The 17,238-nt window shown below is 35.8% G+C and overlaps 1 protein-coding gene across 8 annotated transcripts in view; it reads right to left on the reverse strand.

The window, feature by feature from the left end:
- Nucleotides 1–17,238, reverse strand: part of CIT (citron rho-interacting serine/threonine kinase) — a 72,996-nt gene that overhangs the window by 25,829 nt on the left and 29,929 nt on the right. For all 8 annotated transcript variants that reach the window (XM_032199346.1, XM_032199345.1, XM_032199344.1 and 5 more), the window contains 9 exons: nt 17,138–17,191; nt 15,833–15,973; nt 15,373–15,498; nt 12,391–12,486; nt 10,469–10,585; nt 9,923–10,032; nt 6,812–6,986; nt 5,281–5,478; nt 3,042–3,095 (listed from right to left, as the gene is read on the reverse strand). In XM_032199346.1, coding sequence (XP_032055237.1) covers nt 3,042–3,095; nt 5,281–5,478; nt 6,812–6,986; nt 9,923–10,032; nt 10,469–10,585; nt 12,391–12,486; nt 15,373–15,498; nt 15,833–15,973; nt 17,138–17,191 — 1,071 coding nt within the window. The remainder of the gene's footprint in view (nt 1–3,041; nt 3,096–5,280; nt 5,479–6,811; nt 6,987–9,922; nt 10,033–10,468; nt 10,586–12,390; nt 12,487–15,372; nt 15,499–15,832; nt 15,974–17,137; nt 17,192–17,238) is intronic.

Below are 17,238 nucleotides of genomic sequence, written 5' to 3' on the forward strand. Positions count from 1 at the left end.
TACTAAGCTGATTGTAAATACTTTATGAGATAAATTTTCTTCTATTTTTTTATAGACATTGCCACTTCCTTACTGAATGTTTTCTTTTTGAAAGAATTCTATGATTACTTAGATAACTTAGTATCATTTTTAACATCAAATGTGCTGATGATCCAACAACAAGCCATAATTAAAATCCAGATGGAAACAACTGACAGAAATGTAAATCTTCCTATTTAAGAAAATGTATTTTATTTCAAGTGTTCTTGCTGATTGCCAGGGAAATAACTTGAATTTTAAAACTCAAATAGATCATATGGTTAATATTTTTGATAGAACAATTCTTTAAAGGTAGGGAACTAGTCCTTCACCCCCTCAACAGATTTGCTGGATAAACTATAATTGTGAGAAGATCATGATAAAATATCACTCTTCATGTGTAGCCATGTGCATCTGTATGTGTGTAGAGCAGGTGCTACAATTTGCAATCTTTATTGTAATTATGTATCTTATTATTTTTTGCACAACTGAGGTCTTTGTACAAGAAAGCAAAAGCTTTTTTTTTTTTGACCTCAACAGTAAAAAAAAAAAAAAAAAAAAAAGATATGTTACAAGATAAAACAATGCAAAGCTTCAAAGCAATTAAATATGAACTCAGAAAGACGTAAGAAATTAAGACCAACAATATAGAAATGGTCTTTATGTACACACCACAAAAGACAGCAAATTTAAAAATAGGAGAACCTAAAAGAGTATTGACTTGGGTCAGAGGCCTCAGCAAAAGAAAGGACAGAAGTGCAATTGGAGTACAAGGAAAGCAGATGCACATTTGAGGTGTGAGCCTCCTCTATAACTGGAAGCTGTGACCTTTGTAAAGCTAGAGTACAGAAGTAGAGTATTTTTATTTATCTTTCGAACACTAAGAAAAATATCAAAGTACTGCAGTCATTCAATGATGTACTTTTTTCCCTCTCTAATCTTATTTTCATTTTTTCTTATGCTGTCCTGGGTTACTTAATAAGATTAACTAAAAATTTATTCCATACCAGAATTCCATACCAAAAATTAATTCCATACCATACTAAGTTTGCCAGAATAGCTCAAGGAGTTTGTTTCACCTCAAAATGGATGTATTTTAAAAACTTGCTAAAAGAATAAACCTACTCATTGCTATGCTGCATAAGTAGCATCATATTACAATTATTCTCTTGAAGTGCTATTTTAAAACGAGTATATATTCTAACCACCTTCCATTAGAATCAAATGGTCACCACGAAGAGAAACCTGCATCATATCGGTCACTATTCAATTAAAATAAGGTTGAAATATCTGGTGAAGACACCATAATAAACGTTACCTGATCCCTCACTGTCAACAGAAGGCTGTCCTATCATTTATCTCAATGGCCCCACTGTAAAGAGGATGGACAGCTAGAACTACAACAGAGAAAGTTTCTATCCATGGTCAATTAAATTATACATACATTCTCCCAGGCTGGAAAGAGAATGTATGATGAGCATGTATTATTCATGTAGGAACTGTTTCATTAATTTCTTATTGATGAAGATGTTTTCTGATGCCTGATCCCACTTATCCCACTAAAGGGCATACAATGCACAACATTTAAAATCTTTTCATGCAGAACATTCAAAGCTCTTGACATTCTTGTAATCCTATGGGTCACTCCTCTCTGCTGGAGATTGCTCGCCACACTTATGGAGCCAAAATCCTACAACAGTGAGATAATGAGTTACAACCTCTGAAAGGCAGCCTACCACGCAGCGAAAAGAAGGTACAGATTTTCCACGCAACTGATTTTTGCCTGCATGCAGATCACATAAGTATTTTCATAGAAAGCTGTCATTCTTTACAAAGGCCAAGACAGAACAAAAGAACAGAAAAAATAGCTATGGATGTAGGATACACGACAACACATATGGAACCAAAATATCAACTTGAGCAAGTGAAGAGGACTACAAAAAGCAAAGTTTCTTTTGCAGACTTTCTTTTAGATGGAGGTTAATACATTTTGGTGAGCTCTACTTCCTCATTCCTTCAACAGAATATAGTGATATTCTATTAACAGAAGAGAAGTTAAGCACTGCTTAGTGCTGAAGAGTAACTGAGGGGAACAGAATAACTCTTAAAAGATATTTTTGAAAGATGAAAACTTAACCGTTAGATACTTATTTAATCCTTTATTTAGTCCTACAGCATAAAAAAAATAATAGGTTTGAGGAAATTACTGGAAGTGGGGAAACAATCGAGATAAAAAAACAGCAGTTAAGCCTTGCTTACAGGGTGGTGTAAGGAGAAAAAGCCTAAGGAGATCAGCAACCAATGCTGATCCAGAAGACTCAACACTTCTGCAGTTCATGTCATTGGAAGTCAGATGTTCTCATCAAGCATCATAAGCAAGTTTGATGATAGTGGTAATCTGCAGGAATACCTACTAATACACAAAGCCTAGGACATCTCTCCTGGACTGATGAAATGAATACAAAAACACATCAAAAGATCTCAAGCAATATAAGGTGCAAATTAAGATCCTAGAGTCCTTTCTGCTCTTTGAGCAGATGACCACATGTCATTGCATCATCTGGAACCATAAATTTTCTTGTCTCTTCAAACAGGCTTGAAATCCTCCTTAAAACCCAGAGTAGCATAAATGCTCTCCCATTCACTCTGGCCTAGATCTACAATGCAGCTCAGGATTTGGACAGGTAGATCTTTCCTTCTCCTTGAGAGTAGAAAAAATCTTTACCTACAATCGCTTTTGCAGCTGCTACACCATTCTTATTAGCTGCACTGCAATGAGATATTTTAATTTTCTTTCTTCTCCAAAAAGAAGAATAGTATTAATTTCATAATCCAAATAAAACCTCACAAGTGAGGTTTACCTAAAGCCTAAAAGGAATCAAATCCAATCACTATCTCCTACTAACACCTTGAAGACAGGAGTCCACATTAGTAACTAATGTCATCAAGGAGTAAATCAGTAAATTGTTTAGTTCCTTATCCTTAATTTCAAAATAATTCAATGATCTGTATTTAATACTCACTGTGCAGCTATTACGAAGGGCTTCAAATTTACGCTGGATTTCATCTCTATGTGCCTAAAGGAGGTAAGAAGTTAATCATCAATTTTTCATACATTAGAATTAGAATCCAACAGCTGTTGCTAAACAAACTGCAGAACAATCTACCAGCAAGCAAAGTTTGGAAGGCAGATGCTGCACACTATGAAAGCACTCTGTAGTGGCAAAGAACTGATTAGCAAAAGTCACATCCTACTTAATCAAATGCTCCTAATTCTGAACTGCTTTAGGAAAATGTACAAACTCAGGAGCTGAATTATATAAAAAGTTCCATCATAAATGGTCACCTGATGATATATAGATTCCATGTTAAGTTTGTACATTCATGAGTTGCTTTTACTTCCATACCCAGATCATTGTTTTGTATAAAATAAATACCGCATACAATTTAATGCTTGCAAAGAAAAACTACAATGAAGCATTATGCAAGCTATCCCAAACAGCTCTGCCAATCTACCTGAATCCTACCATGAAGTACCATTTAATCCTAAACCTCTCTAAGCAGCAGTGGTGAAACACAATAATCAATTCTTTGGAACACAGCATCCAAAGCACTGAAAAGGGCAAATGCTTATTTTAAAGAAAGCAGTATTGCATGCACCATTTTACCTCCTCATTTACAAGCAAAGCATGACAAAGCAAAAGTTCTTGTTTCAGCCTCATGGCCCCTCTCAAAATTAATTTAGACTAACAAAGTGATTTAACAAGTGTAAAATATCATATGCTATCTGAAACCTTAACAAATGAAAGGTCAGTGCACTAGCTCTAGTGCACCAGCTACCTTTCTTTATTCAGAACATTTTTGTTAGAGCCAAGAGACTAAACAGGACAAACTCTTTAGCAGAAATCAAATATGAGAGCTAAAAAATTACCTTACCACAATGTGAAAAATAAAAAAGTATATACAAAAATTCCATATCAGAAATTCTCCAAGCCCACTGAACTCGACTATCTTACAACAGCTGGTCCAAAAGCACTACTATTTTGCCTAATTAGCAGAAGCAGTAACTGCGTGAACACAGGTCATATACATTCATCTGTTTCACTGGTAGCATAGGGTAAAGACATCAAGCACATCATTATCCTGTTAGCAGTGATATTAGCAGTTATGCAAAGCTTTCAGCTGGGAGGAAGATGACCTCAATTTTGAGCAGGAAGAAACCGATGCCAGCCATGTTCTGTTCAGTTTCTCTTACGGCCTGGTATTGCTGCCGTGCTTTCCCAGCACATACCTGCTTAAGAACAGCTCTGCATAATACCCCCATTCACCCACTGAAAGCATCAATCTAATAGAAGCACTATCTCAGCAAAGCCTACTATCCCTTCTAAAAAACAGCAATGGCAGAAATATCCAGAATAATAGTTCTTTTATCAAATATCACTGCAGCAAGAGAATGCACATTTTCAACACTTCAAAATAACTGGATTCAGAGGTCATTGAAGGCTGCTTCTTCAATGAGGGTTAGCTGTCAGTCGAAGTAGCAGGTCATACACTTCTCTCCTCTCTCTCCCCCCACTGCCCTGAGAATCCTTTCTGAAGAAAATATTTCTTAGAATCAAGCACTGTGAAAGCATCTTTTTGTATTCAAGAGACAGCAACCAGCAGCATATAATTTAGAATTTTGTTTCCTGGGAGGGAAAGAGGGGGAAGGAAGGAATTTCTTTTATCCTTTATAGCATTCACACACCCCACCAGAGACTGTAGGATACAGGTGACAATTTTTAATGAAATAAAATTAGTGTGGAATAAAATTAGGGTGTTGTTACCATTATTTTCATAGGATTTATTTTTTTTTTCCAAAGCAAGTATAAAGCAGGTTAACTCGTAGAAAGAAATCATCAAATCATTTATGATCATCAAGTACCTTCAAACTTGTGATAAATTATTTAAATAAGTAAATAAAAGAGCAGAACTCTGTCAATAACAACTTCATATGCAACTTTTACCTCATCACAAATCAGTAACGCACTTGCAAAGAGTCAAGCAGTTTTGGCACCAATCAACCACTAATAGGAAGCACACATGGTTAACGATAATAAGAGAAAGTTTGACATTTTAGCCATTCCTGCCTCTATTAACACAAGGCATAATTCATGTCTTCTTCTGAAAATTAAAAAAATTATATAGTAAAAATTGATATTTAACTTCATTATGAAATGTGCACCTAAATAATTCTAATCGAGTGCCAATTTCAGGGCTCACCGTGAGAGCTTGAATCTCTTCCTCTGCCTCAGCTGTAGTCTCTTCTAGTTCAGTTTTGGCTTCACGGAGCTGATTCTCCAGGGCTGTCCGTGCAGCCTGCAGCCCAGTAATTTGAGATTCCCGCTCCTGGAGCGTCAGCTGCAATTCTGTCAACTGCCTTTTGAGTTCCAGCTTTTGTTCTTCATGCTCTAGACCAACCTGAAGAATGCAAAAGCAGCATCCAGATATAAGTTACTAACAAAGAAAATACAAGCAATGTAATCTCATTTCAAACCTCACTTTAGGATGACATTGCCATTTCTATCCCAAAATCACATCTTCACAGATTGCTTAAGTGACTGAGAAGTCAAGGATGCAGCATTGCCTACTGCCTAATAAAAATAACTTGTTTGCTTTGGAAAAGATCAAAAACAATATGGCATTTTTAAATGAAAATATGGGCACAAGAACAGCTCCAGCTGTGACTCAAATATCACATATTATATGTTGATATAAAAAGCAGAAAAGCTGAAGTGGTTTGTGATGATCTTTCTTCACTGAAGTTATTTTATTTAAGAATCTTTAGGCATAAACATCAATAGTAATCTTTATGTGCATGTAGACATTTAGATTCTTTTTGAAGAAACCAACCAAATCCCCTTGCTCTGGGTTTTCTTGAGGCATCCTCAGTGATAAACATGTCATTTCCAGAAATGGATAAGAAATGAAAAAGCAGCAGAACAGATCTCAGTGCTCAAAATCAATTCCAAACCTTAATACCTTCTTCAGGCTGTTTGCTATCCCTTGTGAATCTGTCTGTTGTGCTGCAGATGCAAGACAAGACCAACAGAAATCTTACAGTGGTCCCAACCAAATTTCCAGCCAAACAAGGACACATGTTAGTCATCCAACCCTCTTAGCTAAAGGCAAAATTTCAGTCTTAGCTGAAAATTAGTGAAGTGAGACTGGAGAAGGTAAAAAGAAGACCTGAAGTGGATCCAAACTAGTTGATACAAAACTAAAAACCTAAAAATAAAGCAAAGCTCACAATTTATTTAAAAATAAATAAACTTTTTCATATTACTGTTATTTTTCTCAAAAACTTTTGCAAAATGTGCATGAAGCAATACAACTCCTGTGTTCTTATAGCACTTCTGTAGTGCCGTTTGATTTCTATTCTGTAGATTCTTTAAGTAAAGCTTTATTTCTCTACCCCATTACCACTCTAGCTAGAAAACATTATAAGGACATTGTACAAAAAAATTATACTCTGAGATAGCAAGATGATCTAAAAGCTTAATACTTATTCTAATGAGCAATCTTTTTTATTTTGTTATTATTTTTTTATTGAAAATTGTAATGAAAATTAAAAAAATAATAACCTCTGGGGGGAACATACTGCTAGACTATAATAAATAATTACATCTTAAAACAGCATTTTTAAGATACATAGAACTACGACAGCTTATTTCTACCTGTTACTATAATAGTCCAAATGGGTTACATTAAAGCAAATGGGATACATTGGGAAGGATTAAACCCAAGCCTTCACCTCTCGTAGCCTAGTCTCTAACTCCAGCAGGCGGTTCTTGTCAGTGTGATCTTGGTGACTCATCTTCTCCAATTGTTCCTCTAACTTTCGATTCTGGGCCTCTAACTTTCCAGCTTGTGTTTCCAAGTAGAACTTCTGTTGCCTGAGCTCTGAAATCATCTCCTCCTGGGCTTTCCTGACAGGAGAAAAACACAAGTGACAAACATGAAATGTCCTTAAAATATGTCCTTTCACTGGAGTGAAGTCGGGAAGAACACACCACAAGCTCCCTATTAAGTAGAACAGTTAGTTAATAGTCTAAATTCTACACCCTTGTACTCTATTACCATCTAACTCTATTACCATCTGCAAAACATCTACATACTAGTGGATTCATTGACATATGCCCAGAGCACAAATATTTCATATTTGCAAGTTGCACAGAAAAATAAGTTCTACATGTGGTTGTCTACAACAGTATTTAAGCTGTACTTAATTGCTTTCATTTCACCAATTTCTTGTTATGTATTTTCCTACGCAGGAAAAATAAATGCTAAGAATAGTTGTTTTCACATTATATATTTCCATGAGATAAGGAAATCCTATGGTTCACTTTTTTTTTTTTTTTTGGAGGGGTGTTTAGTTTGTTTGTTCTTTAAAGCTGTAATGGACCCAGAACAAGTTCTAAACTTGACCTATATTGAAGCAAAGCTTTGTTGTCTCTGATCAAAGTCTCCATCTATAAAGTGAATGAAAATAATTACTTGTGTGCATAAGAATTTTGAGAGCTGGCAATATCTGCTAAAAGCAGCAATTAGAATTTGAAATGCATATCCTCATGCATAACAAACAAACAAAAAACACCCCTACGTTATTTACAACTCCTGGAAACATTTTATCATGCATTGGAAAATTCTGCCTCAGGGTGCTTTCTATTTAGAAATCTCACAAAGCTTTACATATATTAATGAATTAATATTTTAAGAAGTTCACTGTGAGATAAACTGTTATTAATCCAATTCCAGAGAAATTATGTGGGTTGCCCAAGATCAAATAGGAAGACTTAACAAAAGTAAAAATGGAACTTGTCTTCTGACTCACATTTTTGTGCTTTGCACACAAAATCCTAGTCACTTTTTTTTTCTCCCCGTTTTCTCTTTTTTCTTTTTATTTATCTCTACAGACTATTGGCAGCAAGAGCTGTCAATCACAGTTATTTTGCTTTCTACTGGTTCCTGGGCTGCCTGCTCAGGTACTCAGATACTGGAAGAACAAAAGCTAACCAAGTTCCACAAGCCTTTGAAAGGTTTAATCACTAGTTCATCTCTTCAAACATGCTCAGATTAGTTGTAGCTTTTGTAGATTCAAAATGAAGTCCAACAGATTTATACATATTCACCACCACAATTCATAAAATAAGAAGAAACTCACTAGCTATCTGCATATATAAACATGGGCATAATAAAGCATTTTTTTCTTAAAATGACGTTGATTCTGTAATATTACCTACCAATCCTGCAAAATTAAGTTATTTGACAATATTTCTTACCATAAACTATTCAGCCTTTTTTTAAAGCATTATTATATTTTTTTCTTGTTATCTATTCATCTCAAGGAAAGTGTCCTGCTATCAGAGGACGCATCTATCTCAGCTGAGTTCTTACACTCATTTCAGCAGCGATGACTACTTTGCATATGCTTCCCAGGTACATGTTGAGATACTGCTTGTGTTTTATTTCAGGCTGAAGGTGAGTTATGGCTTTTGCCACCTCAACAGATTTCCTGGGTGATTAACTAGAAGTCATCTGGAGCATAAAGCAACTCAGTTAATTTTTTCAGTTACTTCTGTGGATATTTTTGGCTGTTCAAGCCAGAATAACTTGCCAGATATTTGAAATATAACAAAAATTGGAGCCACTACAAATCTGGAGGCATAATCAGCCCTGAAAAGATCAAAAACAAAACAATTCTGCGCCAAAATTCAATCTTGCTTGATTCTATTCAATATTATAAGTGAATCTGTCCAAGAGCTGCCCACAGAGATACTGCCTAACATTGCATCCAGCAGTTGATGGACACTGAAAACATTTATGCAGACAGCCAAACGTGATGAATCTTTTAACTCAGTAAGAGCATATACTACTTTAGCCCTATCTTGCAAGGCATATCGAACAATCTGTGCTTCTTCCTGTACTTCAAGTAGAATGTCTATATCATTTAGGAAGGAAAAGCATTTTAAAGACAATAAAGAAACTGAACTAAAATGAACAGCAAAATGAAGTTCAAATAGACAGGAAGACACAAAAGAGAAAAGGTCCAAGACTTCCTCTGTGTTAATAAACAAGAAAAATTCACCACAAGAATAATTGCTGATGACACAGCAACACAAGATGACATTAGAGTTTGTCCAGTAGTATCCCCTAAAATACTGAACTATTACACTGGTCATTGATGAGGAGAACTAAAGAGAGGCTCAAGTTGAGAGAACAACAAATATACTCGAGTACTAGCTGAGTTATGTAGAAAAACTGAATTGAAACATCATTCTGAAGTTGAAGCTGAGATATCTCCTGTTCCACATTATTTCTGCCCATTGCAGTAAAAAAGATCTCACTCTTTCAAACAGCAATTCAAAAACATACAGGAAAACTCTTGGCTTAAAATCCAGTTTTCATTTTGTTTTCTCAGCCATTGGGTGGGACAGAATGTTTACAATGAAAGGTATGTAATGTTTTCAATTTCAACACTGAGTAACTTCCACAAGAACCGAGGAAAATATAAATATATTAACAATATGCATGTTAAATAAGAATATATGCTTCTATAGAGGTTAGATATTTAATGTATTGGTATTCATTTAATGTTTGGTAAACCTGCATAAAGCACCAACCTCAAGAAAGGCTCCAAAGTAGACACTGTAATACAAATCAGTTTTGCTTGTCACATTTCGGAAAACACAAAATAAGCAGAGAACCAAAGCTATTTGGAGAACAAGCACATTTTCTGCATTACAGGAAAACAAGCAAGGAAGTGCAACAAGCCTGTAACAAAGAATAACTTTAACATTTTGAGAACAGATCTCACTGAGAAATGTTCAGTAGTGACCAATATGATAGCGGTTGCTGTACTTACATGTTCCTCTGGGTAAAAAGGCTGCTATTTGCTGCCAGTTTATTGGCCTCAGACAATTCCACTATTCTTTGCTCCAGTGACCTAATCTTTGAATCCATTGCATTGATCATCTGAAACAGAGCAACATGCCTTTGAGACTGCACAATGGAAGTGATTTTAAAAGCAATGTTTAAAAACAAAGAAGTCTCAGAATTTCCAGAAACAAAAATAAAAGAATATTGATCAAATGACCAAGAAAAATAGTATCACATATACAATTACTGGAGCTGTTTGGTGCTGCTTTCCACTGCTTAAATATTAGGGAAAAACAATCATTAGGTCAGTGCACAAAATGAGTGGTATACAGCAACTTATGCAGCCATTTTCAGAAAGTATTCTTGAAGATTCCTTGTAATAAAATCAACATCTTTAAAATAGCTTTTAATCAGTACATTTCCTTCAAGACAGGAATAATGAGAAACCTCTAACAAGATTATCTTGCTTAGAAATCACAGCCTCAAAAAGCTACTCTTCAAACACTTTGATTTCCAATTCAACTACACATACCGCCTTCTGTTCAGCCAGGACTTTACATTTCTCACGTGCTTCTTCTTCATGTCTTCTGAGCATATTCTCAAGTGCTTCCTTATCAGCAAGATCTTTCTTCATCTGATTTTCCAAAACCTAAATGAAGATACTTATTTTATCTAAATTATATCCATTTCACTGGGCAGAGGGCAAGCAGAGAGAAAATCATCAAGAAAGACAGACTTTTTAAGGAATTCATCACATCTCAAGCAACATTAGACCCAGGAAGCGATGGCATGAAACCCTGGAACAGCAAATTCCAAAAAAGAATGCTCCCTCAGTTACCTCTGATGACTGAATTTAATGATGGTGTTTTTTGAAGACATGAGACAATAAATAATAATAATAACAACAACAATAATAATAATAATGTATAATCTATGCTCAAGAAATATTCCAGAGTACTGCAACAGAAAACAAATAAAAAAACCCGTATCCCAGTGTATAAGGCAGAGGAGGTAAAGAATTGTGCATCCTTTGGTTGCCCTAACAACATGGCTCAAAAGTGATTTTTAAGTTCTGTAAATATGCATGAGAACGTAACTGAGACCCCACGAATTCTTCAGGTCAGAGACACCAAAGAGGTAAGATTTCTTTTTGTGACACAAACATCTGTCATTAGGAACAGGACTAAAGTAAATTAACTGTCTTCTTATCTTCCTTTTTTTTTTTTTTTTTTTTTTTTAAGGTATGTGTGTTCTGTACACAAGTCCAGAATTTTAAATTGGTTGTTAAACTGAATGTCATTTCCTTCAAGGACAGTTTTCAAAGGCACAAAGAACTATTATGGACATGGCTCTTATTAGAGCTTGCTTCATCAGTATCTCTCAGGATACTCTTTAATGTCCCAGTCATAAACATTCAATGTCTTGAAATTCTTTCGTCTAGCTTCCTGATCTACTAAACCCTATATCGTATGATTCCATAAATCACCATCTCTCTGTCTCTTTTTCTTTTAACTTTTTTCCCAAGCCCTATCTTGTTCTCCAGTTTTTATGTCAGCACTTCTCCTTTACCCAAGATCTACTTCTGCTTCCTCCTGCTTTCTGTCAGCCTCCTCTCATTACTGAACAGACATGCTCTGATCTGCCAGGAAATCTTTCTTTTTTTTTGTTTTCCCATCATGTTTCTCCCACAGGAATTCCTTCTTTCCTCTTAAATACTACATCCTCACATATTTAAGCTAAAATGTAAAAGTAAAGTCCTAGGTAAAGGTAATAGAGAAAAATTGCTGAAAATAGATTATGTTTAGTAGAAACAAAGATCCTTACAAAATGCATTTACTGGCTGACGCACTGTAGATTCTATAGAAAAATCCTTAACTACAGCACATACTCCCATTTCCCAATTTGTTTTTCCTAGTTTTAGATCGTGTCTATAATTCTATTTCTAACTGTATGTTAAAGTCTTATGCTACCCTGGAAAAGACAAAAACAAAGTGGGTGGTTTCGCTCGCTTCTTGGCAGATGTTACAGCTCCATGAAGATGGAAATTCAGAAACGCTCTATTATTTACTGAATTTAAAACTTGCAGGTAGGCTGTATGAATACTCTTAAATAAATCAGAAAATCATCAGTAGGAACTGAAATCTTTTTCAGGATGATAGATCCAACACCATTAAGAAAGAATTATTTAGTCAGCAATGAACAAGTTACAATCAGCAACTGGTCTCTGTAATTCTGATTTCAAATGTCACCTGTTTTAATACAATGTTAAAAACAGATGAGGTATAATAACGTGGACTAGAAGAAAAACTCACTCATTTTTCACTATTCTCTCTGAAGATTTCAGCAGCAGTAAGCAAGAAGGCAACTCATAAGACAAAGAAAAGCCTAAAGGCAACAGTTTTTCCCTGAACCCATTCTAACCACAAAAGCTTGTAGGAAGATAAGATATTTTACTTTGAGTTTTTCTTCATAGAATTGCTCCTTTTGTTTCAGCTGCAACTCCAGATGTTGTGCTGCAATCTGAGCCTCGCGATGCTTTTCTTCCAGCTCCTAAAAGTAGCAGAGATTCATATTCAGACAAAGAAATAGGTGTTGTGCGTATGGGTTGCACAGGTAGTGCATATTTGTTGTCATTTTTAAGACTCCCCACTATGAAAATCTCTGGACCATGGCTGTCAGTGAAATGACGTAAGAGCAGTATGTGATCAGTTTTAAGCCTTGCATTATTGCTGCTGACCCATCCACTGCAGAGCCAACACACTGCTGAAGACAATGTTTTCTACTTCCATAATAAGAATTTGTTTCCCAGTAGCTTATTCCCAAAGACAGGCCAAGCATGTTTAATGAAAACAAGTGGTTATAAACACTTTATAGCCGCAGTGGCATCACAGGAAGTTCAGACCTATTTTTATCAAGGTCTCTCACTTGTTTTCTCACAGAAGGACTCAATAACGGGGTATTGCTGTCTCTGCTTTTCATTCTATATTCATAGAGTGGGAATAGTATTTACTTTGCCACATTTCTCAGATGAGTGTTGTCAGAATAACTGTTTATAAATTACTTGGAAAATGAGAAGTACAGGATGCAATATACATAGTAGATGGTACCAGAGTATTTTTAACCTCTTTACCTCATAGCTGATAGTTTTAGCTGTGCACAGTAAGGACTTCGATAATTCTGCATCTCCAAAATTAGCTGTTTTAGTACGAGGAACATTCTGCTGTCTGCATATATTATTGGGGATTTATCTATAAACACCTTTCAACATGACACCTCACAAAAGCTGAGCTTAGAGCTTTATGCTCCTTCATTTTCATATTTGCCATCCTAACAATTTCTTCAGTACAACATGCAGATCCAGGTCTGTCATTCACGACCACTGGGCTGACTGTTGCACAGACAAGTTCAGTTTTTGGGATGCATCCAGGTCTCCTGCCTACCCCCACTACTGCACAGCACAGGAAAATTTCCTGATATTTCTACTTGAGCATTTTCCATATTTTCTCTCTTCCCTCTCTCATCTTGAAAACATACTAAGACTTCCTCGCTCCAGTATTTGCAGTAGACCTCTTTTTCCAGAAGTGAAAATCAAAAAGGAAGTTCACCAAAAGTAGGTCATCTACAGTGCCTGGTACCCGACACTTCTGCAAGGAATGGAGATTGCTGCTTTTTGCAATTGAAATATGTCTCCCAGCAACAAGAAGGACAATTCACCTCCTCCAGAAGCCCACACGTTTCAGGTCCTGGCATAGAATCAGACAACCAGATCAGCAGCAGCTTCAAAGCTACCAGCATCAGACTGCTCATATTGTAGAAGATTCACCAGCTTCTGAAGTGGCACTTAACAGCCAGTGTGGGCTTAAAAGGTAATCTCTAACCGTTCCAGTTCTCACTGTTCTCTATGTAGCTGTAACTTTCAATTGTTATTAGCATCATAGCCATGATCTACTCTTTCAAGTAGTATCTTCCCTAACTTATTTCTTACTTCTTATTTAATTCTCTACAGACAAATCAGCAAGTCTTCTAAAATACCACTAAAGGAGTAGTACACAAAACCAATCCAACTTATTCAACAATTTCTACCTTATTCTATACAATTCTATTTAATTGTATTCTGTATTGCCAGCTCCTTTGCTATCTTTCTGTCCTTTCTATACCAAGAAATGTCAAAAGTGTTTGAGGAGATCAACTTGAGGGAATGAAGAGGGCAGAAGCGGAGAAAAGAAAGGTATTACCCATGGCTCCCAAATCCGAGATGCAAGGGACTAGGAAAGACTATCCAACATTCTGTCAGAAGTCCATTGAAACTGTCTATGAGAACTGCTAAACATATCCCATGGAGTAAAACAATTAGTTAGGTATTTCTGCATTTCCTTCTGGATTTCCCTCCACAGAAAACATAATTGAAACCAAGGAACAATCCCCATATATACAAAAGAGGCTTATGAAACTATTTGAAGTTTTTCACTATTTCTAAACGTAAAGTTGTCTCTGTGCCCATAGTCTCCTACTTAGCATGCACTGATGTTATCAAAACAGTTTGAAAGAAACTCCCCCACCAAAGATCTGATTCTACGTTTTCTTGAGACCCTTCAGATATTCTGATGCTAAAGTTTGCCTGTGCAGCTATTACTCAGAACATGCATGGGTCATGCTTGTCCAAACATGGTTCTTTTTTATATTTCCATTTGGCCTTCCTCAGGTCTGTCTATGCTCAGAATTACTACCAAGAAAAAGTAATACCTTTTTGTCCTTATCATATTAGCAACACAGAAAGAAATGGAAATCAATGTAATTGCTCCAAGATTATGCTTCCTCTCCCAGGGAAGCAAAAGTATTAGAGACACCATCCGTTTGGTTCACTGTAGACTCAGGTACCAACTGACTATAAAGTCTTAATAGGTTTAACAAGGAGAGAAACAAGAAATTGCCAACAAAGCTGTGGAAACGGATTCCTGACAAATATTATCTTTGGAGAAGAACAGTTTAGATGACTTATTTCTTTCCGCTACAAGCTATAAGCACTTCAGGTAGACTTGACCACTAAAATCCTTTTGCAATTTAGTTTAAAATCTAGATATCAATGCTTTTATTATTCCAGTGTCCTGTACAGTATCCTGTTCTGAAACAAAACATTAGGTAATTAATTAAAATACTGATAAGTTGACTTTTAAGTGCTTCTACTTAGACAATTAGAATTTCATAGTCTTAAGATTACAGGTACAGGAGTTAGATTGTAACTAAAGGCGCAAACAGAATTTGCAAACTTAAGGTTTAACAGTATTATTGTATACAAAAGCAATCCCTTTACCCTTTATTCAACAATTTCCACTTTATTCAATGTGATTCTATGTCTTCTCTTCCATTTTTACTCTTTTTTTTTTTTTTTTTTTTACCAGCTTTTAACCTTCATCTTTCATTTTCACCTCTGCTCACCAGAATTTTTTCTGCCATCTGTTGAATCTGTTGAGATTTAGTCTGAATATCTTCCTTTAGACGGTTTTCTCTTCGTTCCACAGTCTCTAATCTCTTCACTTGATTCTCCAGAGAATGGCGCCGCTCCTGCAGAGCAATTATTAACTGTTATTTAGGCTAACCAACTTTGCATTACCACAGAGCAATGAGCGGTCTTTTATATTTGAAAACCTCATCATGGCTCAAATCCCTCATCCTAACCACAAGTCCTTATTGGCTCCTCACTGAAAATGAAATCAACCTCAGTAAGTTTTCCTCAAATTAAATAATTAAAACTTTAATTAATTAAAAATGGATTAATGTCTAACGTCTCTTTCTTGTTAAGAGTTACAGGAATACAAGTTGTTTACAGTCATCCAGATGAGGGTTCCCAGACACATCCCAGGAACTAATTTATACTAGCTAGATATTCTCCATTCACCTCTGCTTCAAGCAATTTCTTCTTCATGCTTTCATTAGAATCCTCCCGATTTTGCAGTTTCTCTAACTCCTTCTCAGCTCTCTCCTTTGCTTGACGGATATTCTGGAGAAGTTCTGTTGCCTCTGAGCTAGCCTTCACAGCCTAGGTCCAATTTAAAGAAAAAAAAATTTAAGAAACACACACATACAAAAATTTGTAACCTCAAGATGGTCAATGTACTGTCCAAAATTGCTACGGAACTTTGACCTAGCAGTCTAAAATTAAGACAGCCTACAAACGTTCAGGAACCCAAATTCTAATTTCTGTTAGCTAATTCTTTTCTGTTTCATAAAAAACAGAAAATCCAGATCTACACATTTGTCTTGCTGTACTGCAATTTCTAGTTTTCACTGTGTATTATGAAGTGTGCCCCTAAATTCAGCTCAAGTTTTTGCAAAGGGCTCACAAAATATTCCTGCTAAAACATTAGGAAAATAACCTTTTGGCCTCCTGATAATTGATAATAGAATTAATTAAAAGAGAAAAAGAGGATAAAACAAGTCCACGTTGAAATATTAAAAATAAAATTTCTAAATAGTTTTGACTGTCTGTTCATATCTCAGACCTTTGGAAATGGTCCACTAACCCTTGGAAATGCCCTTTCTGAGCAGCTGTCAAGGTGAGGATAAAGTTCTCTCGGTGGATTGTTATGACAACCTTTTTCTTTTCTGATAAAAGATCCCCCAAAAAAGCATAAGATCTAGAACAAACAGGTTCTCACATTGTTCTCAGTGACTGACTGACCACAATTGCAAACATTATATTTAATGTACTTCCTTCAGCTTGTATCATTGATGTATTTTAATTCTGTTGTGAAGCCTTATAATTCAACCATTTTACCATAAATAACTTAACTGGAAAATGATTTTGCAATTAAAAGAGACTTTGCTGGGACACTAAATCAAATCCAACTTTTTTTTTTTTTTTACACTAGTGAGATAAAAAGATTTGTCTTCAGAAGCATGGGGCCAGTGCATTGCATACAACACACCCAAACTGGCCTTTCTAATTAGAATTTCTCTACACTACTCCAGTTCTGACTCAGCTTCATTTGTAAAAATAAACACTGTTGACATGTCTCAAGAACCAAAAGCATATCGAGAACACCAATGATTTCAGATACCAGCTCCCACCCCCTTTTCCTTATCATCCCCCATGCTATGACTAATTCTATTTTTGAGGATAAAACAAAGTGCATCCCTCCTCTGCATTAAGGTTTCACTGGAAAATCTCGTGGAAAATTCACTGTCACCACCCAGACATTACCTTTGTCAGCTTTTCCTGCAGCTCCTGGATTTTGGCCTGCTGCTCTGTGTTGATCTACAGTTAAATAGAAAGAAGTGGGGTGAGGGGGAGGGAACGAGGAC

Source organism: Aythya fuligula, chromosome 17 (assembly GCF_009819795.1).
Source record: "Aythya fuligula isolate bAytFul2 chromosome 17, bAytFul2.pri, whole genome shotgun sequence".
NCBI lineage: Eukaryota > Metazoa > Chordata > Aves > Anseriformes > Anatidae > Aythya > Aythya fuligula.